The sequence below is a fragment of the Podarcis erhardii genome (genome assembly GCF_964252035.2).
Source record: "Podarcis erhardii genome assembly, chromosome: 12".
NCBI classification, from domain to species: Eukaryota; Metazoa; Chordata; class Lepidosauria; order Squamata; family Lacertidae; genus Podarcis; species Podarcis erhardii.
The window spans coordinates 15,982,226-16,009,700 of NC_138513.1; the positions used below are offsets into that span (position 1 = coordinate 15,982,226).

Genomic DNA, 27,475 nt, shown 5'->3' on the forward strand with positions numbered 1-27,475 from the left:
GCAAAAGGTAAGAAAGTGATTGGGGAGCCCAAATGTCTAGAGCAAGAATGCAGAACCTGTGGTACTCCTGATGTTGTTGCGACTTCCAACTAGAGGTGGAAAGATCTGTTAATCTCAGTTCTCTCAGTTTCTCATTTTTCCAATCTTAGGTCCAGTTTACATTTTGTGGTGATTTTTTTAAAAAAAATAATAATTCTAATTTCAATGTGAATTTCTCCCAATAAACAATTTTTAATGTGCAGTTTTGACAAATGTACACATTTTTGCAAGGGATTTCCCCTAATATAACACACATTTGTATGCTGCTTTTGTGAATAACTTCATTTTTATGCCCAGTTCCCCTAATATATTTACATTTTTGTAAGCATTATTTACTTCAAGAACAGCATTGGAAAATTAGGATAAGTGCAAATTAGGATACATGTGTTTCAGTTTGCATGTTATTTTGGAAAATGCAAACATGATATATTAGATACGGCTTTAAATGCATACTGAATTGAATTTCTCCTCCATACCTATTCCCAACAAGTTCTCGTGTATCCATTGCAATGTCTGGGGGAAAGAGTATTGTGCTTGACCCTGGGTATGTTCAGTGGCTACTTTGTCCCTATTCTAGACATGATGACCAACAAAGAAAAACAAGCTAGCTCTGAAATGAAATAAAGATTGTTGACTGCTTTTTCCTATCAAAGGTATGGAGCAAGGAGCTGAACCTGTCTACTGCAGAAGACAGCTGTAACTTTTCCATCAACTTCAAAAGACCAAGCGTTTCCCTGCAATGTCCAAGTTAATTTTCTGTAGTCAATCTGCAGCCTTGGATATTCGATTTTCTTGGTAGTGACAAGCAATATTAGCGCTGCAGAGTTTCTGCTCTTTCGTGTCCTAGAGATCAAAGAAGAAAGTTTTTAACAACTGGAGTCTGCTGAGTGGAGAGAGAGAGAGAAAGAAAGAGAGAGAGATCTTGCAAGCAGAACAGAGCAGTGAAACAATTTGGGCTCACACGTCAGTCGAGCCATGATGAGATGCAGCTCTGTGTCTTCTTTTCATCAGGCCCAGATGGTGTAACATCTCTGTGGGATGAGGACATTGCTAAGATGAATACATAGATAACAGCAAGTTGGTCAAGGGAGAGGTGATAGTAGCACGTTTCGGAAAGATGACAAAATGCCCCATTTGGCTCTTTTTCTTCAAGAGGCATGTGCTGTGGACCCTTTTCAGATCTTCAGTAGCTTCTGGGAACAGAATGTACTGAAAGCGCGATCTTAAAGTTTGGCCGCACATTTGCAGCTACAGGCCATTAGGAAGGCATTTAGAATGCTGTTTTGAATCTTTTTTGACTGACCTCAAAATGCTGGTGGAGTTGTATTCACCTGACCCAAGTAACTTTTGTCAAACTATGTGGAAATTTAATAGCTTAGTGCCAGACTCAACAGACCACCCTTCTTCCCAACCCCCAATTTCACCCGAGTTACGTTAAACTACTTTGGCTGGTTATAAGAATTTTGACTGCAGATGTGTGGGGTTGCTACTTAGCAATGTAATTTGGTGATTACAATTGCAATGTTATTTTCTGCTTGTTTGTAGTTTGAGCCATATTAACTCTCCTCCCTGTAAGCTTTTTGGCATTGTTCAGAGGGGGAGATATTTGCTCACAATTCGCTTCTAAGTATAACAATGGATTGGCTTTGAGAAATCCACTAAAATCCTTGAAAATAGTAAGCAGTGTAACAGCTCATCAGTTTTCAGTTCCATGACTGACATAGGTCACCATGTGAACAATTGTTGTGTAACTGGGTGTGTGTGAACTTTTCTGCATAATGTGGGGTGTCAGTCCACAGTTCTTAATGTTCCAACATATGGTGAGATCCACAACTTGCCATATTTTATTCAGCCTGTTTTTTAAAGGTACCTTCTGGTATCTGGCAAGCTGCAATCTTACTGTGCATCAGAACTTAGAATAATTCTTTACTGTTCCTCAGTTGCCTGGAAAAGACAGCTTGTTGAGAGTACATTGCAAGAAAAGGGCTTTTTTTCCTTCATAAATTGTGCATTGCCTTATTGAAGGGATAGGATTCCCCCACACACAAACACATATTGTTCCAACTTCCCTTTCTCACAGATTCGAGACTAAATTTGGACTCAAAAGGTCTCAAAGTGGGTTAGATATTAGCTACCAGAGAAAAGTGATCTCACCTACAAAATTTTTGAACCAACAGACAGCAGAATTAAAAAGAGGATGGTAGCTGTGCATTAGGAGGAGCCTTTGGTTCTTCAAGTGGCTTCCCCCATTACTCTTAACAGAATCCAAATTTGTTGTCTGTTACACAGAGCCTGCAGCCCCCAACACAGTACTGTGTGTCAAAGCCAGAGCACTGAAGCATCTCAACTCTTACAACATCTTATGCTTCCAACACTGACTTTATATGAACAAAAATAAAATTTCCATTATTTCTCAGCTAAGAGCCCAAATTTCTGTAGTTTTGAGTCCACCACCTATTATAGATAAAAATATTAGAACTGAAGGGCATCAATAGTAATGCAATTGCCTTGCAAACATCCCCATCTCTCTCTCTCTCTCTCTCTCTCTCTCTCTCTCTGTGTGTGTGTGTGTGTGTGTGTGTGTGTGTTTCTATCACTTTTTCATTAAGCATAATTGATTTTTTGCTTTCCAAACTATGTATGTATATCCGTTGCAATGCTAATTAGAGAAACTGTGATTATTTCAAAGTCAAACCAGTTTTGCTGCCCAGGGGTCTAATCTAAATAGAGAATGATTCATTTCTAATGATATGACCCACTACATATAGAGTTTAATTTGAAACAGAAACCTGGGTTGAAAACCTATCTTTACCATCACATAGTACAGCCTCTTGTGTTTTGGCCTCAGTTCCCAATCTATAAAATGGGGATTATTATGACCTACCTTAGAGGACAAACCAAATACAGTAAAGCCTTTAATGCACTTTTGCAAATTAAAAGTGGTATCTAAATAAGAAACAGGAACAGGAGGTGTTCATCCAGGCCTTCAATATATTTGATTACAAAACTCAAATGAACAGCTTCTCTCATAAATAATTTCACCACTTTCTCCCCTCCAAGCACAGTTAGAATTAATAAATCTAGAGTGAGAAAATCCCCAAACTTTTTTCAATCAACATTAACATATATATAGATTTCAGGATGGCTCAGTCACACACTTACAGTACTGCCAGCCATCTGTCACGAGCATTATTAGGTTCTGCGTACTGAAGGACATGACACAGAGTTGTTGCTACCAGCAGAGATGTGATCTGTCAGAACTGGGTCACATCCAACTAAACCATTACTCAACCCTGGGAAGAACAAGCATATGGGGTTGTTACTTTACCTGCTGGAGGAGTGCCATGTCTGCATGTCACATTAGATTGCAACCCTAATGAATTAGAACTTGTTTGCCAGAGTGTTGTGAGGCCATAAGAAGAATCCTACCGGATCAGAACAAAGGTCCATCTAGTCAAGAACTCTGTTTCCAACACTTATCGCAGACTATTGCTCACAGGTTTGGAATTAACAAGACCCAGGACCTTGCCCAAGATAGTGTTAATTTGATCAGTTTATGAGAAACATACCTGGCTTTGACTTAGCTTTCTGTACAGAGATTAAGGAGAATTTTAAACTGCTAGTCCTGATTTGCTTTTGGATTAGAATATTGTATCTTCTCTGAGGTGTTCCTTCTTCTAGGTGGGTACTGCTTTGGTTGTCTGATTTAAGTGAGCTCCGATGGCCAAATGTTTGTTTGTTTTCTCTTTCATCCCCACTTTAGCAGAAGGACCAGAGTGGACACAGAAGATGCTATCAAGATACAGGGAGCAGGGATGTGTCTGAAAGGTCTACCTTGGCAGAGGAGCGGGGAGATAGCAGGACATTCACGAGGCTGGAACAATTCATGAACAGGGCCACTATCCAAATGTCTTAAGAGTTCCAGCTCCATCAGGGAAGCACAAGGAATGGCAGTCCAGAGGAGGGCTTTCTCTGTGGTGGCCCCTCAATTGTGGAACAGAGATGTGTCTACTATTTGACAGAAGACACACCTCTTTACCCTGGCCTTTGGCACTCAAATGTATTTCTTTCATGGAGCCCACCTTCTTTGCTGAATTTATATTTTTCTGTTCCATTTGTGGTGGCTTTACCTGGTTTTATATTTTTATATTCTTTTGTCGTAATGCGCCCTGAAATCTTAAGGTGAAGGCAATGGTGGCTGGTGCCCCGTGGGAATGGTGAGGCAGAAAACAAGTAATCTCAAAATAGGTAGAGCCAGTGACAAGCAGAGCCAACTCTTTCTAATTTTGTCTCTATTCTCCTCCCTGCCGAGTTCTACAAAAGCAACTGAAACAAACCAGGAAGAGGAACAACAACCTTTTTGGATGGTTGTAACATAGGTAGGTTGAAGAGGGTATTTTTTCCTAATGGGCCAGCTTCCACAGGGTGAAGGGTGGGGAAGAAATCTTAATAAGTAATGAATGCAAGAACTAGCAGATTTGCAGGTGGCTCAGATGAGGGACCTACCTCACACTTTATGAGGACTGTGTGCAGTTCATCACGTGTACCTCAGGGATGAGCTAATTTTGACAGGGCAACATCTTGTGGTGGGGGGTTAGATCCACCACCTCAACACAGTTGCTAACTGATGGATGCATGCCATGTCCTTTAAATGTGGAATGTTTATGAGAAAATCTCTGAGGTTTTTAATGTTCTCACTTCCCCACCCCTACCCTGAAAAATAGTATTTCCCCCATATATCCTCCATCATTTGTATATATGTATGGTGATCACCATTTCTCGCATCCCTACAGTGCAGTGGAATCGCACTATATCCCAGGCATTGCGGAGGATACAAACAGTGAACAGACTGCCAGTATAGTTGCTCCTGCTGCTGCTGCCGCCAGTTTCAAGAGCAGGAGCAGGGGGCGCTTTTGGAAATAATAATAATAATTTTTATTCATTCATTCATTCATACCCCGCCCATCTGGCTGGGTTTCCCTGGCCACTCTGGGCGGTTTCCAACAAAATATTAAAATACAATAGTCCATCAGATATTAAAAGCTTCCCTAAATAGGGAAGCTTCCCTTAAAAAGACTGAAGTTGTGCTGCTGGTGGTGCTTGTGGTGAGCCCCACCACTGAGAATCTGTTGGAGAATTTCTCCTCCCCCTGGATAAATTTGGTGAAATGATCCCCCAATTTTTGCCATCCACAAATAGGGCACAAGTTTTCAAGAGGCCATTTGTGCAAAGTTTTAGTTTAATACAGTGTTAGATTTTTCTGGTTACTTCTGTCCCATTTTTCAGGCTGCAGTGCTTGTTGCACTGCGGAACTGTGGCTTACATTTCATTCACAAAAGTGGGCATGGTGTGACACAGCATCAAACATCATTGGACAATGTCACTGCTCATCCACACTTCTGTCCCACCCCCCACGATTCACCAATGGAAACAGCAGGAAAGAAATCTGCCACTGCAGATTCTGAAACTTTACTCCAATTTTCTGGGTTAATGGTGTTGCAAACATTTTTTCTTTGGAAACAAATAACACAGAAATGAGTGCTAAACTTCCACTTGGCTTTTAAATAATGTGAGAGCTCAAACTGCTGTGTGAATGTAACCTTGGTAGTGACCACCTACCTCTTCACAAATGAATTTCATAACCATAAATGTTTAATTCTGGGATTGCCTTATATTTTATCCCGTTTCTAGAGAAAACATCATTCTGACATTGTTGTCAACATTTATTGTGCTTGTTTCTAATAAATATATGATGATTCGGTAACTCATATTTTTTAATATACTGAATAAATCCATTTGTCCTAGGTGACACACATTTTTCAAAGTAGCCACAGGTGGGGTAAGTTAAGTGAGGGTAAAAGTGAATGGGGGGGGACATCTAATGGCATTATGCCTAGAAGTGAAATACACATCAGTTGTATTATGGATCCAACTGAGACAAACTTGCTGAACATTCAGGATATTTCTGAAATAACCTTGGATTAATGATGCTTAGATATCATTCCACATTCATACGAAATAGAAAATATTTCATTTTCCATGCAGACAAAAGGAGTACAAAGAATAGTTGAAAACATGACAGGAGTGGCGCAGATAGGTGGACTTTTTTTAGAAGAAGAAAAAAATCTTTGGTCTCCCTTTTGCTTAATTGGTTTTATTTTTCCTGAGCAATATAAAACAGCTTGGACTTTTTGATCAACCAAACATCCTTCATCACTTCTAAGAGCTTTTTATAAAACCACAGATCTGAATATTTCTCTGACAGACATATTTTTGAATCTAGAAACAGTTCTGCAGAAAGATATTTTCATCAAAAATGTAAAACCTTATAAAAAATTCAAATGTTTTGGTGCAGTAGAGGCCCTCAACTGGAATAATGCCATCCAATGTATATACAGCGTGGTTTTATTTCTAGGTGAGTTTTTCCTTCCTTTCTTTCACAGTGAAACTGATTTCAAAGGTGCCTAACTTCTATGGCTCTCAGAAAGAGCTACGGTAATAATTATTCTGATCTGTCATCACCTTGCCAGATCATGATATTTCAGGTTTCTTGTTTTGAGTAAATTTAATTCCTTATCTTTGCAGCTTCATAAAACAGAAACCCATTTTGAACAATAAAGCATAAATAATGTATTTCTATTTTTGAATGTGTTCTTGGATATGATTGCAATTTATGAGAAAAGCAACTATAATTATGAATGCAAATGATTTCACAGTTATTGCAACAGATTTTGTTTATATATGTTAAACTGTCTTGAAAGATAGCCTGCTTTCATGAGAAAAACCTAGTTTTTTATGTTGAGACAACACTTAGAGTAACAACTATGGAAACTAGGACAATTGCTATAGTGTGAATCAAAATGTGTTAGTTTGGGTCTTTTAGACTGGTATATCTCCAGCATTAAACAGTGTAACTTGGCAACTCACAAAAACACTGGCTATATCAGGGCCTATAGTCCTCTAAAATAAAATTCTAACTAGCTACATGTAGAGTCTAAATCATCAAGCTCAAAAATAGATTACAAACTGAGGAACTAATAATAAGTAAAACATAAAACATCAAGCGTTAAAAACCTCCTGATACAGACCTGCCTTCAGATGTATTCTAAAAGTTGTGTAATTCTTTATCCTCTTGACATCTGAAGGGAGGGCATTCCACAGGGAGGGTGCCACTACTGAGAATTATGACCCGTTAGGCCCTTTAGCCATAAAATCCTTCCCTATAATCTCTAAATGGTCTGCATCCAGATCCCGTGTTCTTTAGAGAATACCATCCACTCTTAGAGCCCCTGAATCTGTCATTCAGTGCTTTTTATCCCATCATTTAGAGATCCATTTTGTAAGGGCACTGAGCAAGCCTTCTCAGTGGTGGCACTGCAGGTGCAGAATGATCTCGCTGGAGAGGCCTTCCATGAAACATCTTTCAACAGTGCAAAAACTTAGTTGGATACTACCCATAGAAAGTATCTCTGCCATCTTCCTGTGCCACATGATTCCTGAATATAAACATTCCTATTGCAGTACACAAAGGATGCTACAGATATTAACCAACCATGTAAAAATATCTTCCAGATTGCAACAGTACGAAAAGAACCACCCATAAGGTGCCCTTTGGTACTAAATGAATTGTTTACAAGTCTACAGCTTTCAAATCAAAATGTGAAAGGTATTAGAAATGCAGGCAAGGATGTGTGTGGTTTAAAGAATCACAGAATTGTAGAGTTGGAAGGGACCCAGAGGTTAGTGGGAAACCCAGAACAGATTTACGGGGTGCATGGGGACAGGGGAGAAAGATTGTGGGTGGGGTGATCCAGGGAAAGGGAACATTACCATTCCTGCGTGCAGCGGCAAGCAGGGATCCTGCCCTAGCTATGAGGGTAGGGGTCTTCAGCACCCTGCCAGGAGGCCCCTGAAGTCTGGCACCAGCCCTGCTCAGCATATCAGGCTTTTAATAATGCCCATGTGTCACTCGACAATGCTGTTTACACAAGAGATGTGTGTTGAATCAACATGCAAACCACCCCCAATTTCTATGCATTTATCAGAGGGGGGGTCTTCTACACAGAGCCTGTGCATGACGAGTTGCATGTGCAGATCCTAACCTGTACAGCTTGGAGGCACATACATGCTGTTCCAAAATACAGAGGTCAGGTAGAACCAGGAGGTGCAATCCCACTTCCTCTTGCACGTGCAATTTCACATGCTTTTGTCTGAGTACAGTTTCTGTGCAAACTTAGCTGATAGAATCTTTTATTGTTTGCCCATGATATAGTGAGTTAGAGAAAAGTCCCCCTAAATCAATAAATCTGCTTGGGTAAATAAATGTAAAGCAAACCGTATCTTTTCCCACTAAGGGACTATTTCTTGCCAAAGTTTATAATACCCTTTTTCCTGAAAGAGAAGCTGATTATGGCTGACAGCACTCTCATTTGGAGGTCAGTAGGGCAATAGGTTAAATATTATGGCTGAAGAACCTTCACTCAGAAAAAGACCCACACGGTATAATGCAGTCTTTGACAAGAACAATCATATGAGGGAATAATGTAATAATTATTTCTGCCACAGGGAAGACATTTTTTACACATAGAATATGTGTGATTCTCTACCAGGTCTGGGCTTTCTAAATTGTCATTCAGATATAAGAACATTGTTGCTATACAGCATTACTAGCTAATGTTCTTCTTGTTGTTGTTGTTTAGTCATTTAGCCATGTCCGACTCTTCGTGACCCCATGGATCAGAGCACACCAGACACTCCTGTCTTCCACTGCCCCCCACAGTTTGGTCAAACTCATGTTGGTAGCTTTGAGAATACTGTCCAACCACCTCGTCCTCTGTCATCCCCTTCTCCTTGTGCCCTCAGTCTTTCCCAACATCAAGGTCTTTTCCAGGGAGTCTTCTCTTCTCATGAGGTGGCCAAAGTATTGGAGCCTCAGCTTCAGGATCTGTCCTTCCCGTGAGCACTCAGGGCTGATTTCCTTAAGAATGGATAGGTTTGCTCTTCTTGCAGTCCATGGGACTCTCAAAAGTCTCCTCCAGCTGAGCCAGTGTGGTGTAGTGGTTAAGAGCGGTAGACTCATAATCTGGGGAACCAGGTTCGCGTCTCCACTCCTCCACATGCAGCTGCTGGGTGACCTTAGGCTAGTCACACTTCTCTCAGCCCACTCACTTCACAGAGTGTTTGTTGTGGGGGAAGAAGGGAAAGGAGAATGTTAGCCTCTTTGAGACTCCTTCGGGTAGTGATAAAGTGGGATATCAAATCCAAACTCTTCTTCTTCTCCAGCACCATAATTCAAAATCATCAATTCATCAGCGATCAGCCTTCTTTATGGTCCAGCTCTCGCTTCCATACATCATAGCTTTAACTATAGGACCTTTGTCGGCAAGGTGATGTCTACTTAGACATAGAAAAAACTTTTTAAAAATCAAACATTCATTCATAGGTTATTTTCTATTATAGTTTTATCAACATTTTGTATATTGCTATCACAGCAAAAGGAATAATTTAATGCATTATTGCATGCCACCCCAGTCTCTGAACGGTTCAAGATTCCAGGCGTTCCAGGCACTTACTCAGGGTTCATGTTTCCTTCAGAATCCGAGCCTATGATGGAGGGGTTCACAGCATTAACACTCCAAGAGGATCTTGCTTCTCCCATAGCCACAGCCTTGGATTCCATAGAAATCAGACATAACACTTTGTCGTGTATATTGGACAGACCCAACTGGTGTTCCTTGTGCTGTTTCTCCATTGGAACCTATTTGCTTATGGAATAGGAAGGGAGCAGATATTTGCCAATTCCTTCTTAACTGCAGCCCCCAGCCCCTCTCCCCAGAAATCCTTTCTGGAATATTTGGATTCTGCCAAATCAAAAGCCCTCATCCTCATAGGAGGGCACAAACTGGATACAACTCATTACCACCACCATCTTATAAGCACTTTGATGTGATTCAGTCCTTTTTCTGTCTCTATAGTCATGCAATAACTTCTGCCTAAAGTAAAGCAAACTGCCTTCTGGCTACATGGAACCAAACTATAACACACACACACACACACACACACACACACACACACACACACACACTTTTGGGGGCACACAGTGTTATTCTAAGGGAGTATGTTATTCTAAAGCAGCAATGCTGCAGCAAGCAAAGGCTCTAGCAGCTCAGTCAGCTGCTTGTGGCTGCAAAGCCAGACAGGATGTTTGTGACTGTTGCCATGGAAACAAAGGGGCAGTCCATTCTCCTTATTGAGCACAGGATGTGAGCTCAGTGTGTGTCATATGACCTGTACAGGATGTACATGGGTGGAGTTTGGAGTTTCTCTCTGTTTGTTGAAGAGAGCAGACATCTTTGACTGTATGGCTGCTAAAGACAGGAATAAAAGCATGTAGATACATTTCTGTCTGAGTCTGATTCCCCTCCCTGGGGATATGCTAGGGAGGAGGAGGAGAAGCAGTTGGTGTGTTTTTCTCACAGCCTGAGGAAAATCGCCGGAACGGACCTCGTGTGTTTTTCCTGCCGGGAGTCGCCGGAGGGAGGTCAAAGGAATTCAGCCGGTGCCTGGACAGATAGGCACATACCTCTGACCGAGGCAGAATTCCAACACACAGCTCTGTGAGCCACAATTGCTATATCAAATCCTCTATCTACATTTTAAAAATGTGCTCACTTGCACATTGTGTTCTGACAAACAGATCTTTTTTCTTTTCTTTTGACATGATACAATGCAAAGACAGAGGAGCAAGTAGCTGTTTACATGATCCTTGAAGAGCGAGCCAAGATGGCAGTCTCAAAAACAATGCACGAATGGCAGGGATTCTACAGCTCTCTCTGGGATGCACAAACAACAGTTAATAATTAGAACTGGAACAGAATTCTGGAATAGTCAGCGGCATATGACTATCCAGTTTTCAGTCATTAAAAGAGGGCAGCATTTATAATTTTAAACCTTTAGATGATTTTTTATTTTTATTTTTTAGAAAAAGAATTGCAACAATGTAAAGCCAAGGAAGCAGTTGAAATATAAAAGCCAACATCACAGAGCACATTTAGAGAGAACCATTGGTTTTCTTTGGGGGGTTTTTTCCGCAGCAAATAAGATGTTGGCTGGCAAAGGATATGTAGCCTTTTCGATTGCTGTCCAGATGGCCCCTGTGAATAACGCAGCACACAGCAGCGATCTACTTGTTGGACAGATAACTTACAAATTTGGAAAGAGCCACTTGAAGAGCTCCTTCATTAAGCTAATAATGTGTCTGGTTACATGGTAAACAAGAGTCAAGGGGCTTGTAACATTTTCACAAAAGGAGTAAGTTTCAGCTGCTATGGCAACCTGAGCGATCCCTATGAAATCAGTTCTTAATTATCCCAGACATCATGAATCCAAGGATGCAAATGACTTGTCACAGGGGGGAAATGTGTTTAGAAAATTACATATAAAGAAGCATATCACTGCTAAAGCCCACCTTCCCTCTTCTCCAGTCCTCCCACATCTAACTTCCACTCTGGAACGAGAACTGGAGCTTTCACCTCCACACCTTCTTTTAGCTGTGAAGGACAAGATACAGGGTTATAAAAAAGAAACAACTGAGTAGAGAGAAACGGTCCCCTGTCTTTCATTCACTTTATCTCAGAGCTCGAGAGCCCATGGTTGTCCAGTGAAATTTATCGTCAGTAAGCAAAGGACAAGCAAAAAGAAATGCTCAGTCATGAAATGCACACAATTTATTTCTAGAAGTCATTGCCACAAGATTTTGCAAAGACACTGAGTTACTGTATATGAATTGAAAATAAGAAGACTTGTGCATATCAATTTTCAGCTCATTTTTTTTAAAGGTCAGAAGCAATCATATTACTATCTTAACGTATTCTAAGAATAACCTACAGCACAAGGGATTCTTACTGTTGTTGTTAAAAACATTTGTGCGCCACCTTTTGAAATTTGCTCAAGACAGCTAACGGTCATTAGAAAACATAAAGTACATCATGCAAAAACAAAAGGGAAACCTAACACTGTTAATACAGCAGTAGGATAAAAACCAAATCAGGCTATTCTGTCCTCTCCCACTAGGGCTGGCAGAAAAATTCAATTCAGTTCACATTTAAAGGCAAAACCTGCCTAATTTGCACCCTATGAAACAAAGCACGACCATTCTTCAAAATTTGCACTTCTCCAAACTTTGCAGTGCACATACATGCATAATTTTATTTGTATGTTGCCTTTCCACAGCTCAAACCATGCTCAAGTGGCTTACAACATGAAAAGAATTCATAGCTACAACATGACAAAAGTAGTCACAAACAATAAATAAAATACTTGAAAACACACAACCAAACTGAACAATTTCCACACAAATCACAAGATCTAAAATAAAGATACAAAAAAGCAACAGCAGCAACAAGTCCCCAACAACCATTCAGTCAACCATCCACTCTGGGTGTTCCCCAGGGCCACAACACAACTGCCCTTGCCAACTGGTGCACAACCTTTCAGAATGTGCCAGAATCCTTCTGGTTCTGTGGATCCTCAGGAGTGGGCCCCTCACCTCCGCACAATGCCAGTTCCCTGCATTTTAAAAGTGGGCTTACACATCTTGTCTGACTTTCATAAAATATACCGCTGCAAACATACTCTAGTTAATAAATAACACAAACAAGCATTTAGCTGAAAAGCCATTTAACATCAACTGTAATAAGTGACAGGCAAAATTATGATGGAGAACACCTATTGAAGAAGATGAAATATGACTCAGAGAAAGGGGAGATGATCTGTAATGAATGCAGTACAACCGCTTGTTTACGGTGATTGCTGTGTTCAGGCTGAAGGGGATGCATTAAAACATGCCGAATCATGATGATAGCTTCCATTTTCCTAATAAGGCTGTATCCCTTCTAGCATTATTATGTAAAATGTAGAATGTAGGTAGTAGGAGTTATAATGTTCAATAATGGTTCAGTGTAAGTATATAAATGTACAAAGCAGGTAGATTAGATGGGTGGAACATTCATTTTCTTGTCAGGCCAATGAAAGTCAAACTTAAAGTGAGAAGTCCTTTGCTTCTTACATTATTTTTTTTATTAAAAAAAACCACACTTCTTGTTATATTTTATGTTTTTGTATCTTCGAAGGAAGATGAACACTTAAAACAGACCAGCTGCCTCTTTAAGTTATACAGCTTGCCTTGTTGAAACAAACACTAATATTTAATTTCCTTAGCAAGCACAAAAGAAGTTGATAATAACAAGCTAATTATCTAAGTTAATTATCTAATTATCCAGGGCCTGCTCTTGCTCCCTGTGAAGTCAAATGGCAATTTTGCCATTGGAGTATAAAGAGGCCTTGCAGCATTGCAATGTCATTGAACTCTATTGAAATAAGTGGAAACACGCCAATATTAATGCAATGAATGGTCTAGAAGCACCCAGTGTTGTACTATTGTTGATGCTAAGTGTGTGAAAACCAGAAATGTGTATTAAAGGTGGGTCACTGAGAGTCCCTAAAGATGTCATCTTTCTAAAGAAAGTACAGGATATAACATTTAACATAATAATACCTAGCAAATAAGATGTCTTGGGATATTGACTCTGGTTACTGCAAATCAGTTGGAGCCCATTAAATTCAGATTCTGAACACATTGTTTCAAAGCTGTCTTAAAATTTGCAATTTTGTGTTTTCCCCATTTCTGCTTGTGTATCCTGACTGCAACAACGACAGGTGCCCCAACTCAGGAAAGTGTGACACCAACAAATGCATGTGCTGCATAGATTGCTGTATTTGTGGCTCTCAGAATAAGCTGCCACACAGAAATCCAGAAAGGGTAACAGATGACTATTTTTTTAAAAATAGCCATGGTTCCAAACAATCCATCAGTTGGCTGGATCAAGTGAACAGTGAAGTAGCCAAGTTTACAGGTGACTACAGAATGATGAAAACCTAGAAATTTGCATGAACAATGGAGCTACTACAATAAGCAGAAGCAACCTGGTAACATTCCTAATTGTGAATGGCCCAATAGGAATGATGCTCTATCATGGTATAGTGCCATTCGTAGGGATATTCTTTTCATTTATGTTATGTACTGAGTTGAATAGGATCCAAAATGCAGCAGTCTGATTGGTCCTAGAACAATAGGCTCCAGAATGCCGCAGTGTGATTGGACCACAGGAGCCACCCAATCCATCTCCAAGTGGAAGTGAATCCGTGACCTGATTGGCCTACAGAAGTATCCCGGAATTAGCCAATCACGTGGGGCCCATTGTGTAAATAATGTATATAAAGCAGACATTCTGAGGAAAATTCATTCCTCCTCACCACTATGAGCTGAATAAAGAGCATGAAATCCACTCTCGACTCCGAGTATATTTCAATTTATTTGTTTGTTTGTTTTTAAAAAAGGAAAGATGGTTGCCCCCATTGGACTGAAAGTTTCCAAAAATGCACTTTTGTGGGAAACAAATGGCCGCATGAAAGGAAGGCATTTTCAACCCAGCCCAAGATACAACCAATGGAAATGACTGAATTAATCCCTAAGTGGTTGTATTTTAGAGGATACATTACAGGTTCCATTACAGATTGTTGTCTCCTGTACTATGCTACTGCTGCTACTATTCCTTCTATCAGTTCAGCTAAAAATAGTGCACTAGAAGCAAAGTCGAGGTCCATGCCCTGCATGCAGAACTCCCCAGGTTCAATATTTGGCCTTTCCTAGGTAGAAAGACCCCTGCCCAAGGTCCTGGATAGCCAAAACCAGTCAGAGCAGACATGCCAGTCAGACTAGATGGACAATTGGCCTTCCTTGGTTTCAAGCACTTTCCTATGTTCAGAACATTGGCACAATGTATAATCATTGTTTGGGACCAATACTATTGCTGTGATTTCTTTGATATAACACCACACTGCATATCTTTCTGCTACAAGTGAATATCTTGGCTGGTTTTAATTTATTGTGTTTTTCTTTCAAAATAGCACCAAATAAATAAGCCCCTTGTCATGATTAATCACTTGCCAAACTTCATTCTGAAATGATTTCTTTCTGAGTTTATGGAAGTTCATGAAAAGGGTAAACTTCAAAGTTGCTGAAACACATTGTTTAAATGGCAAAATGCTTAATTTTTTTTTCATCTGCAGTTTTAAGTTTTATATTACATGATTTAGCTTAGGGCAGTATTTTAAGGATGAATTATAAAGTTTCCAGGAAGTAGCTTTATAATCAGAGTACAAACATTCTTCAATAGAGCACTGTAAATACAAAGACAAAACCAGAGATGGACCTGAACCAAAACAAAATCCCTAAACACAGAGCTGAAAAATAAAATAAAATAAGGTATTGTTCATCGAAATGCAGTGTTGGAAGAGAACAGAAGACCAGCTCGTCCAACCAGCTGCCCAAAATGTAAGGCCTCCCACAGATAACCTACACAAGCGAGAACATGTTGTGCTATGATCAGGGAGCAAAAACAGCACAGAAATTCCACTTCACCGGAGCCAAATAAACAAAGCCGCATACTACAGGGATGGGTATGGAAGAGGTACAGTTGAGTAATGTGGTATACTAAAGCAACAGTGGGCAACCTTTGGCTCCCAAGACTAGTTAGGCTCACCAGGCCTCTGCATTTGGCCCACAAGGCCATTTTGTCCTGCCCTATAGTGTGGGGCAGGGACGCGGGTGGCACTGTGGGTTAAACCACAGAGCCTAGGACTTGCCGATCAGAAGGTTGATGGTTCAAATCCCCGCAATGGGGTGAGCTCCCATTGCTCGGTCCCTGCTCCTGCCAACCTAGCAGTGCGAAAGCACGTCAAAGTGCAAGTAGATAAATAGGTACCGCTGTGGCGGGAAGGTAAACAGCATTTCCGTGCGCTGCTCTGGTTCGCCAGAAGCGGCTTAGTCATGCTGCCCACATGACCTGGAAGCTGTATGCCAGCTCCCTCGCCCAATAAAGCGAGATGAGCACCACAACCCTAGAGTCGGTCACGACCGGACTTAATGGTCAGGGGTCCCTTGGGGGCAGATAAAGCAGGGTTTGCAAACACTGCCAATCTGCTATGGCTGAAAAGCACTGCACCTTTGCAAGCACCACTGTGGTCATCCACACTTGCAAAGGCACTAGGCCTTGCAAGCGCCAGCAATCAGCTGATTGTTTGCTTTTGCAAAGTGCTGTGCCTTTGCCCAAGCTGATACGAAACCAAGCAGACAAAGGAAAATGGGTCACATGACATGCAATTGACAGGTGGGCAGCCCCACCCCACTGCTCAGCCTTGGCTGATGGGAGATCAGGGAGGTAAGGATCCAGACAGCTCATTGGATCCAATTCCCAACCTCTGTATTAAGGAGAAGTACGGTATCTGATTATTCTTTTAATCGGTTCCTTGAGCCTTGTCATTTAATAATCATTGGGTTGAGTCTACCAAGGTATGATAAATGAAGGAATAATGTGCATTTGGTTCATTTCTACATACTTAGGCTTAGATGTGGCATATTATAGAATCTCAGACAATGCTCAGAACGATAGAGGAAACTGGGTGTTCATCTACATGGGATTCCCAATTACAGAGGCACTACTAGCTTCGACTAGAAGTTGTGCATTTAGTAGCCCCATGCTAAGGAACACTTCCAGCAGAGATTCAGCAGGCATCCTCTTGCAACTGCTTTTTTTGTTAATTAGTTTATTTGTATTGTTTTTGATGATGTTTTACCATTGTTCATCACCCTGAGTTTTTATATGATGGTACAGAAATACTGTTACAGATGAATATAATAGGTAGGTAGAATGAGCTAGACACATGTACTTATTGCGTAGGTATGTGCCAAGGTTAAATATGATCTGCCTACTCAACTCTTCCTTCTGGCTCTCATGTTTTTATCTGCATAGTTTCCAGTTATGTGCCTCTCTCTATTTTGTTATAACAGATTGTACTTAAATGTCGCTGAGCTGGCTGCTGGTCTTGATGTAGGATAGAACTGTTCTCACAAAGCTGGAAGCAGTAGCACTGGACTCCTCTTGTCGTTTGCTGTTTTATATGTTGCATGGTGTTCCTCACAACTTCCTCCAATTAGGAATTGCTATTTCTCACGGGCTTCAGAAATCTTAACATGTTTTGCCCTACAGCCAGATGCTTAGTACTAACATCAGCCTGAACCAACGTAGGGTTGAGTTTTAGTTCAAAACATCTGGAAGGCACCAGCTTGGCAAGTGCTAATAGTGACTAGTGGGACATAGCAGGGTAGGGTGGGATTGTTTACCTGGCTTCCCAACATGGAGGTCACTGCTGGTAACCAAGAATGGGAGGTGGCAGGTGGCAGGTGGCATGAAGGTGGAATGATTTGGCCACAGAAAAGGGAGTATTAAGTTGGCTTTATTGCTGTGCCTGTACCACTAGCCACTACTGGTGAATGCTATGTGGAATATAGTATTTTACTCATAGTTTCTGCCTGCACAGTTCTTTCGACACACTAAATTCGTCACACAAGAGCTGTGGTCACCCAAGGCTGCTTTTCTGTTTCAGGAATATTGCACCTCACAACACTCAAATCACACTTTTGTACCTTGAACACATTACTGATGAAAAGTAGTTGCAACAAATGTCATAGACACCCAGTGGATTTTAAGAGCTTTTCCTTTCTTTAGCAGTTATGCTTAGTGACAACACGACTCTTCCACTCCATGGTACTTGTTTGTACAATTTTGTGAAACATTTTAAAAGATAAAAATAAACACTTTTGATGCTTTGTGCCAATTTCCTTTCCAAAATTCAGAAGTGCTCATATACAGTTGTTTGTTTTAAAAAGTGGTAAAACAGGACATTAACCTTCACACAGCAGAAATATCTTCTCTTTATGTGGACCTTTTGCTAAGATGTTTTTTTAAATACATACTGTCTATTCTACCTGCCATGACACTAATCCGTATTTTAAGAAGCAGTTGGGGTACATAGTAACAATACCTAACTAATGCCGCCATCTGTTCTGAGTGGAAGTGGTACATTATTTATTGCACTTATAATACAGTAGAGACTAAAATGAAGTCAGCACATTATTCTACTAATTGTGTATTTTGCCTAATTATACCTTTTTTATCATAATGTGACTAATATGAAAGCAAATAGCTTTCACTTTCTTTAGCTTTCTCTCCTTAAGTGCAAGACAATTGTTTGCATCCCACCAGCCTCCACTCAAAGCTGCTGCCTTCTCAATGGAATGCTCCCCATGTAGTCCCATAAACTACTAGATGCTGGAAATATGTTCCAACAGCAATTGTGAAAGTTTCCTTCTGAGAAATATATATCACACATGTGTACTTCAATTAAGTAATTGCCATTTTTAACGCAAAGGGGAAAAAGCACCTCAGCACATACTCTATCAGTGTATTATTTATTAGTTTATATTGGTGGGGGCGAACCCACCATACATATAATGTTCCATACTCTCCAGTCTAGTCCTGCCAAACAGGTAAACCTCTTCTGTGTCAGTTTTGGACTGCAGGTGAAGTTTCCCACGACTTAAAGCAACTCATACCAAGGAGAAGAGTTCTAGCCTTTTCCCTGACATGTCAATTTTCTATATGATTTTTTTTCCTGATGAAGCATTCAGTTATAGGAGTGTCCACCTGTAGCCTGAAGTGGTAAAACTTTAAAATAGGTTTAGCTCATTGTCTGCCATTTGGGAGTACTGGGTGTCAGTCTGTCACCAAGCATCACATTGACCTGGTTCACACATCACTTTTAAACCATACTTAAGATAAACTATACAGTGGTACCTCAGATTACCTACGCTTCAGGTTACAGACACCGCTAACTCAGAAATATTACCTCGGGTTAAGAACTTTGCTTCAGGATGAGAACAGAAATTGTGCAGCAGCGGTGCAGCGGCAGCAGGAGGCCCCATTAGCTAAAGTGGTGCTTCAGGTTAAGAACAATTTCAGGGTAAGAACAGACCTCCAGAACGAATTAAGTTCTTAACCCGAGGTACCACTGTAGTTTAAATGTAAAAGGATGTGCTGAAACATGGTTGAAATGGAAAGTGTTTTGTTCATCCCCTGCTCCTGTCACATTGCCAGGAAACAGGCCATCAGCCGAGACAGCGTTGCATCTGAATTTAGGCTTGTGGTTTGTTTCTCTCCAAACTATGAATGGTAACCAAGGTTTGTTATTGGCTCAGTGTTTGTGGCTGGTTTGGAAACCTAAGGTTTAAACTTTAGAGTGAAGTGCAAATAGCTTTATCTTCATCAGTTTGCTCATGTTTGAAATATTACCTTCCTTGAACCAAGCTGGCAGGTCTAGATTACTCAATGTCTGGGTAATGTCAGGCAGAAAGGCACACAGACAACAACAGTTAATAAACTGGGGGGGGGGGCAGAGAGTCATTACAGACAGAACCCTTTCCACATATCTTTAGGAATAAACTGCACCGGGTGCCATATTATCCTAAGCTTCAAGGGTGCCACATTTGAGTGAATTCAAAGGTAGGAGTTGAGTGAACACAAAGCATTACTGAATACCTATCAGCATCCCTTGTACGTATATTGAGTTTGGGCTACTTTGAGTTCCAGCTTCCTTCTAGAGCCTCACTGGTACATATCTGATGGCATCAAAAAGAGTGACATTAATGAGACTTCCAAAGATATCCAGCTTGTGTCCCATGTTTCAAATAAGCAGACACAAGCAAGCATGGGGTATCAAAAATTCTCACACATTTTGTGGAGTAGTTGTAAAATCTTTCAGCTGCATTTATCACTTAGCCTGGATTACTGATATGGCATTATGGGATTCCCAATGACATATATAATGGAAGTGTAATATACTTTCATCACTGCTGGTGTCCAGCACTATCAGGGCTGTGGATAATGGGGCAGCTTCCTACAACAAGAATGGAGATATCAATGCAGCATTCACTGAATAGTCTGGTGGCAGTACAATTGTCAGCTGCTCTGGAACTCTAGGAATCTATTACCACCTTTGCCTACCTTGTATACTCTATCTTTGCATTCTTTGAATTAAAAAGTCTATTAGTCATCCACACGCCTGAACCCTTTCTCTCTCTCACTCTCTCTCTCAGTGGCTACTGACTGGTGTTTGCACAGCTGGAGCCATTGGCTAAAGAGAGAGTACCTCATCAAAACAAGGACAGGTGGCAGCGCCTCTAGACATAATGTACATTTAGAAAACATTACACCAGACACAAAATTAGAATGAGTTCTATGGAGTCGTTGATCAAAGCGATTGAAATGGTGGACATATCATTAGTCAGAAGTGCCTTTATAGTTAAAGCTATTTTGTAGAATAAGCAAAGCATAAAAAGCACAAGAACTATATGGAAATACAAGAAGATAGTACTGCAAACCAAGAAGAAAGCTATCGCCAAAAACCAGATGGGTTTTAGTTTAAAGTAGCTTTGTATATTGTGATTGAGTATTCATTTATTCTCACAGAGAGACTACAAGAACCAAACTAACTAAAAGTGGAAGAAAACCATGATATTCAGATGATAGGTATAACTTTTTAATACTGCACATTTATTCTCCAGATGTCTGCTCAGTAAGTGAAACCATACCTAAAATCAGCTTCTGGTGCTGTTTAGCACACATATTTTAAGAACCTACTTTAAATATGCAATATGCTGTCTTAACTTTGGATATGCTTTCTCAGTAATAAGATGCAGAGATTGCTAGCCTAGCAACTATGAAGAAAGCTTCATCTCATTGATTTGTATTATATAGAGTTCACTTAACAGCTGGATCTGAATCTTCAGAGCACTGTGTTAACCCATCGCCAACTTATTTGAACGTCACTTAAGAAAAATACAGAAGGAGTTTGATGTACTATCTATAAAATATGCATCACAATCTATCCAGTAAATGCGTAAGTACTTCTATGATGGGCTCAGAGACTGGCTAAGCTGAGGAAATATGACAAAACTGGGACTGAGCCCACCATCTTGTCTGACTTTAGGATGGCAGACTTTTAACAACTTTGAACTTTGGGGATGCTCCTGGATCCATCTTTGTCCCTGGTAGCTCAGGCAGCTTTAGTGCCTTTGATCAGCTATGGCTGAAACACTGACTATGATTGTTCCTGTACAGGGATAGTCTGGCCACAGTGATTCATGCATTGGTAACCTCAAAACCTGATCATTGCAATGTGCTCTGTGGGCTTATCCACACTTCTCTTTCCTCCACTCTTTCCAGGTATGGTCCGCACATTAAAGCTCTGTGTCTGAGCGTCCTCTTTTTTTCTCCCTACAGAGGTTTCCCTGCAAAATTCTGGTTTTAAAAGCTCAGTTGAGCAAATAGCAATCAGCAGCACCCCGGAACTGATGTTTGCTCTGAGTGGGTTTCTGCGGGGAAGGTTATGGCACAGACATTTTTAAAACCCACTTGGACACAGAGCTTTTAAACATGGACTCGTACCTGGAAAGACCAGGACCACTGGCAGAGGAACGGGGGTGTGGAGGGAGCGGACCACCCCCGGCACCACTATTCTGGTAGAGTGCCATCGCAGTGGCCACCCTGGGCATGCGCCGCACACACCCACACACACACACCCAGATGCCGGGCGCCACGCCCCCACAGGTGGCATGTCACACCCCCTGAATGCGCACTAGGCCCCTGCGAGCGGTGCACCACGCCCTCACGGGTGATGTACCACACCCCTGGGGTGTGCGCCACACCCCCGCCTACTCTCTGCCCCTAGTAGCGGAGTATGCAGCTTCATCACTGACCACGACAAAAGGTAAATGTAGATAAGCCCAATGTCTGGCTACCCTTGGGCCTAGTTTGGAGGCTCCAGCTAGTGTAAAACATTGCAGCTAGATTGCTGATGGGAACAGACCACTGCCAACACACTAAAGTGCTCAAATGCTTACAGTGGCTGCCCATTCACTAACTGACCATGTTAAAGTTCCTTTTATTAATTTACACAGCCCTTAACAATTCAGGTCCAGGATACCCTCAGGAAGCATTCCTGCCCTATCACTGATGTCCCGGGGTCTTTGGGAGCCCCCACCAGGTCTTTGGGAGCCATGCATTCAGTATTGTGGGCCAAATCTTAGGGGCCTCTCTTCCAGTTGAGGTCAGACAGGCCCCCCTCACTGTTTAACTTCCAGCACCTACTGAAGACCTTTTTATTTCAGCAGGCTTTTTAATTCCACTTTTATTTTACAGTTTAAATGCATTTTTATTTCTATTGTATTAAGTCTCCTGTAAACTGCTTCGGCCAGTAAAGCGAGATGAGCGCCGCAACTCCAGAGTCATTCGCAACTGGACTTAACTGTCAGGGGTCCTTTACCCTTTACCTTTAAACTGCTTCAAGGTGACTGCATGATTAAGCAGTATACAAATTGTAGAAATAAATATACAATAAAACATGGGTGATCCCTAATAATACCATTTGAAGAGACTGGCAAGATAATGGCATCAAACTATGACAGCACAGGATGTAATGGAACAAATGTAAATGTGGAGAATATTTGATCTTGCACCTAGAATTCAGGTGCTCCAATCACCATGCAAATATTTGCTTATCACCTAAATGTGCAATGTAGTGAGGCGTGGTGCTGGCCTCCAAAGTCAGGAAAGATTTTATCAAAAAAGGCAAAGGAATAGATCTAAGTGTAGAGTGTTACTGATTTTTGGTGGTCTTAAGACTATAGAGAGGGAGGGAGAAAGAAGCAGCTTACACCACATATGATTCCTAAGCACAAATGCAAAATGTTTGTAGTTACACTGCCTTGTGCCTGCCAACTGTTACAACTGTTTGAAAATTATTTCAAACACAGTAACAGTCTCTTGTGTGTGGACAGTAATTTATGCTCTGGCAGGTCTTGGAAACTGAGCAGGGTTTCAGATCTAAGTCATTTTCTCACCATTTTTTATAGAAACACCTAGCAGAAAAAGGCCTCTCCTGGTGTGCTTTTTGGTGACCTATGTTAATACAGTTCCCCCTCACTCCATATATATCTACAATCTTATTCCAAACTTCACTGAGAAACTGTCGCCTTGTTCCATATTCATTGTCACACGCTGTTGGAGATGGAGAGCTCTCCCCCCTCCTTTTTTTTCCTCCAGAGAGCTGAAGGTGCTATGATAGAAGCATCCTTGCCTGTGAAATCTCACAGTAGATTTTGCCGGTTGTTATTTTTTTAAAATCTTCTGCCATTCTTGCTTTGAAAAGTGCTCACAATGATTTACGGTACTAAATCACACAAATACTCTTAACTGTAGACACCTAAAAAGAACTCTGCCTTTCTTGAAACTATCCACAATGGCTCAGGGCAATAAAATGTACACATATCCAAGTGCCCCTATAGGACAGAAGTAGCAGTTATCTGCAAAAGATGCTGGTTGTGTCTTTTTACGAGAAGTAAACGCATTCAAATAATTTATATTGTTTCATGTGGTTCGATGAGTTTTCCTCTGAAGGCCTTCCCCGTGCAGAAATTTGGGTCTTGCTGTGTCCTGAGAGAAAACCCCTTTGTCGGGGGGCGGGAAGGATCTCTGGAGCCGCCCTGGGAGCAAAGGCAGTTCGAGTTTGGGTTGCGGCTGACGATTTCTGCTTCGCGATCGGCCGCCACTTCCTTCACCTCAGCTCTGAGAAAATAAAAGCGATCCACTTTCCTGTATGGAGTGGGAATTCGCTGCTCGCCCGGGCCAAGGAAAAAGACTGTGCGCACCACACACTCGCACACCAAGAGATCTGGCAGTCAGCAGTTCTTAAGAGTCTCGATATTCGTACTTTCCCGCGTTTTGGGCGCACTTCACCCCGTGGGCGCCCATCAACATCCCCGCCTGCTCTCTGCGGAGACCAAAGGGAAGGCGGGAAACGGACACGCCCTTGCCCGCCTCCGCTTTTCTTCTCAGAGCGCCTCCCGGCTTGCAGGCCGAGGAAGGGCGCAGGCTGGCTGCTTGCCTTTTCCCGCCCGCTGTGCATAACTGCCCAGGCTTCCTCTCTCTTCTCCCAATACAGAACTTTTCTCCCTCGTATCTCGCAGCAGCAGCCCCGGAGATCTCCCTCTTTCCAGTGTGCGTGCTGAGGGGAAAGTGTGGCATTTCTCTCTGAAGAGACAGCCCGCGTCCTCCGGGAGTGCGCGCGCGCTTGTGTATCGGCGGTGTTGCCCCGGGGGGAGCCTCGCCTTGCGCCTGGGCTTGCCATTTGTGCTGACACAAACCCACTCACGCGCCCGCCCGCCCGCCCGCCCGCCCCCTCCATCGCCAGCGAGGGCGTTAATGATCAGGAGGAGGCGGAGGCGGCGGGAAGCCGGTGGCAGGAGGGCGAGCGGGGAAAGGGTCGTGACTAGGCAAGCGGGGGAGGGAGGTGGGTTTGTGGTGGGTCGAGAGATACGCCCCACACCGGCATCTTCAGTCAGGATACAGTAATGGGGGGAGGAAAATGGAGCTGGAGCAAGGTGCATAAACCAGAAAACACGCGCCGAGGGAGGACAAGCTCCGTGCAAGGGCGCTGCTGGACAGATGTAGGCAAACACATCTGGGCTTCTGCCAGTTGCCGGCTGGCGGTGAACGAGGCTGGTCAGAGCGCGCGCAGGCGGGGAGAGCGGAGTGGAAAGCGTGGGGAAGGCGCAGCAGGTGGCCAGTGCCCAGTCCGCGGGCGCGTCTTGCTGAAGCGGCTTGAAAGCGGGTAGCCAGCACACGGCGCTTTTGCACGGGGGTGGAGAGGAGAGACGGGAGGCGAGAGGACAAGGCGCAACAGGGAGCAGGAGAGAGAACACGGAGCTTTTAATCCCCCCAAGTGGAGGCGAGGCGCTTCCCCGCAGGGGTGCGTGAGCGCGCGCGCCTGGCAGACTGGGCAGCAGGCGGCGGCGGGAGGGGGGGGCAGAACCACCGGGCTGCGCCGGTGGGCACCACTGATCAAAGGGGAGGGGAGAGAGAGGATGAGGGAGGACGAGCAAAGAGCGGAGAGCGAGCGCCTACTCTTAAAGGTGGCCGCGACGTGATAACCACGCTCCCAAGTGTCCGCTGATGGCAGCGAGGCTACAGCTGAGGCGGGCATGTATGAGGCATCTTCAGGTGACACTGCTGCCTGAGAGCCGCGCTAAATGGACTCTCAATCCGGTTCGGTATCTGTAGGAAGGCGTCTCCTCCGGGGTGGAATTAGCATATTCTAGTGGAGGGGAGAGAATAACGCCGGCTGGCCACGTTGGGGGTGTTTTGGTCCCGAGGAGAGGGCGCTGTGGGCAGCGGTCTGTCGGTGGGGAGTTTTCCTTCGGCGACCAGCTGTGGCCGCGGGCGCGTCACGCTTTGCCCGCTTTACCTGGCGCGCAGAGACGCCCCTTCCCCTCCCCTTCCCCCACCTCCCCACCCGCCCCTTGTGGAGCCCCCAGAGCGCGGAGAAGGCGAGGCGGCTCCTCTCCTCGCCGGCACGCTTCTGCCCTCCTCCTCCTCCTCCGACTGTCAGTCCGTCGGTCCGCGTCCCTCCCCTCCCTTCCCCAACCACTCCCCCCCTTCTTCTCCGCTTCCCACCCACCCACCCAGCCGCCTCCCCGGGTGAATTTCAGGGCTCTCGGGCTCCTTCTGTTTGTTTGTTGATCCTTCCTTTGGGGAGGGGGCTGAGAGGGGGAGAGAGGGCGGGGACTTTGGGCTTTGGAGACGGCGGCGCCTCGGCTCTTATTGCCACTGAGTTGCGCTTCTCCTCCTCAGGCTGCGGGAAGGAGCCGCCTGACCGCTTGGCACTTCTGCTGCCTTCCTCTCCTTCCACCGCCACCAGTGGTTGGATTACCGCGGGCGGCGGCGGCGGCGGCAGCGTCCCGTCGCGTAGGGTGCCTTGGGGCTGCCAAGCCCGCAGCGCAAGTGGCCAGGTCAGTAGCCCTGGAGCCAGCGCTGGGAGGAGCAGGCAGCGCGCACCTCTCGGCTCTCTTCTCCTGGCGAGCGGATCTCCCTTCCAGGAAGGGATCGCTGGCGAGGAAGACGCCTGCGCCCCTCCTCCTGTGACGGGCGCGCTATCCCGGGGTGAAGAGGGCAGGAGGGCGGGGAGGGAGAGGGCTGAAGCGGGCCACAAAAAGTCGCCTCCGTCCTCACCGCTGCTTTCCCTTCTTCCTCCGCGTAACAGACAGGCGCTCATCTCATCCCGGCGAACCCTTGGAGAGTTTTGCAACCACTTGGAGAAGACGGAGAGCTAGCTGCAAGGGGTGTTGCTACTTCCCCAACTCCCTTCCCCTTCTCACTGTTGGGACTTCCTCGCTAGTTTTTCCACCGGTGCTTTTTTAAAAAAAAAACAAATAAAGTCTGTTTGGAAATGGCAAAGGCAGTGACGCCTGGAAAGGGAACAAGTGTGGGGCGAGCCAGAGGAAGCCGGAGCTAAATGACAGGATGCAAGAGACTTGAGGAGATACACAACCAACAGAGAAGCGTCTCTTGTACTAACCGGACTCTTGCTGCTGCCGTCCGCGCTGCTGTGCCGACTGAGCCATCTTTCTGATCTTTTTGCACCGGCCCTACTGGAGGATTTAAGATCTAAGAGGAATTGTGCGCTGAAGAGACCGGATATTTTATTCTCTTTCTTCAGTCTTTCTGTACTGAGAAAGGAAGATGGATTGGGGACTCTTCCTGCACTGTGTTGCCCTCACCATTACCCTTGGCAGGGCTTTGAAGAGTGGTAAGTGACTGACACGGAATCTCTTTCAAGTGAAGCCAGGTAGCTGCAAGCAGAGGGCCCCTTACCTGAGCTCCTGATATATAAAGCCAACTGTGAAACTAACTAATATAATGGATAAAAGGAAGCTGAACACAAAACACTGGGTATTTACCTTGAGTTACACACAATCTTTGTTTGGCTACCCATCCTGAATGCTACCTGATTCACAAGAATCAGAATAGCCAATTACTTTAATGTTTCCTCCTTTGGCAATTGCACAAGATTCCACTTTAAAACCTGACAGACAGTGAATACTTAAAAGGCAGGGTTTTTATTGAGAGACAGGGGGAAAGTGAAAGTTTAGGGTCATATATTTGATTATCTTTTGTAGCTATGAGTCCCCACGGGTACCTATTTCCAAATCCTCATCCTCCTCATCCATCTATATTATGCATTAGGGCTCACAGGGCACTTATTGTCTCAAGCTAAGCAACCTAAGGTACTGTTCATACACAACAGTTATAAGAGAAATCCTATGGCACAGACTTCACATCTGGTTTTGAGGGAGCATTTAAGAGCTGCTTCAAATTGATGGAGGCTTCCTTCATTCAGCAATGAAATAACACTCATACTAGCTCCCTAATCTATGCAGTTTTTAAGGATGTTCTGCCTGGAATGGTTGACATCTTACTTGCACACATGGAGGGGGGGGGGAGTTATTAGGAGTTTTTCCTTCCCAGACCAATTTCTGAGCAATTATTATTAACTAATTACCAAATATTTATTTTTAGTCTGACTAGGATTTCAATCAAAGTAATTAAAAGAAGGTAACATTCTCCACTTAGAATGGTATATT

At 43.3% G+C, this 27,475-nt stretch overlaps 1 protein-coding gene and 1 long non-coding RNA gene across 5 annotated transcripts in view; one reads left to right on the forward strand and one right to left on the reverse strand.

Moving 5' to 3' along the window:
* Positions 1-367: 367 nt before the first annotated feature.
* On the reverse strand, positions 368-26,156 carry LOC309326131. Of its 2 annotated transcripts, none has more exons than XR_014150185.1 (3): positions 26,064-26,156; positions 11,507-11,588; positions 368-882 (listed from the first exon to the last, which is right to left on the reverse strand). It is a non-coding gene; the product is annotated as an uncharacterized lncRNA (long non-coding RNA). The 2 variants fall into 2 exon arrangements; XR_014150186.1 differs by lacking the exon at positions 368-882 and adding an exon at positions 9,416-9,803.
* The window catches only part of NRP1 (neuropilin 1), a 127,956-nt gene continuing 126,560 nt past the window's right edge, over positions 26,080-27,475 (forward strand). For 2 of the 3 annotated variants that reach the window (XM_081834236.1, XM_081834237.1), the window contains exon 1: positions 26,082-26,640. In XM_081834236.1, the coding sequence (XP_081690362.1) occupies positions 26,574-26,640 (67 nt within the window). In that variant the 5' untranslated portion in view covers positions 26,082-26,573. Of the gene's footprint in view, positions 26,641-27,475 lie in introns of all 3 variants that reach the window. The other variant, XM_081834238.1, reaches the window with a different exon arrangement.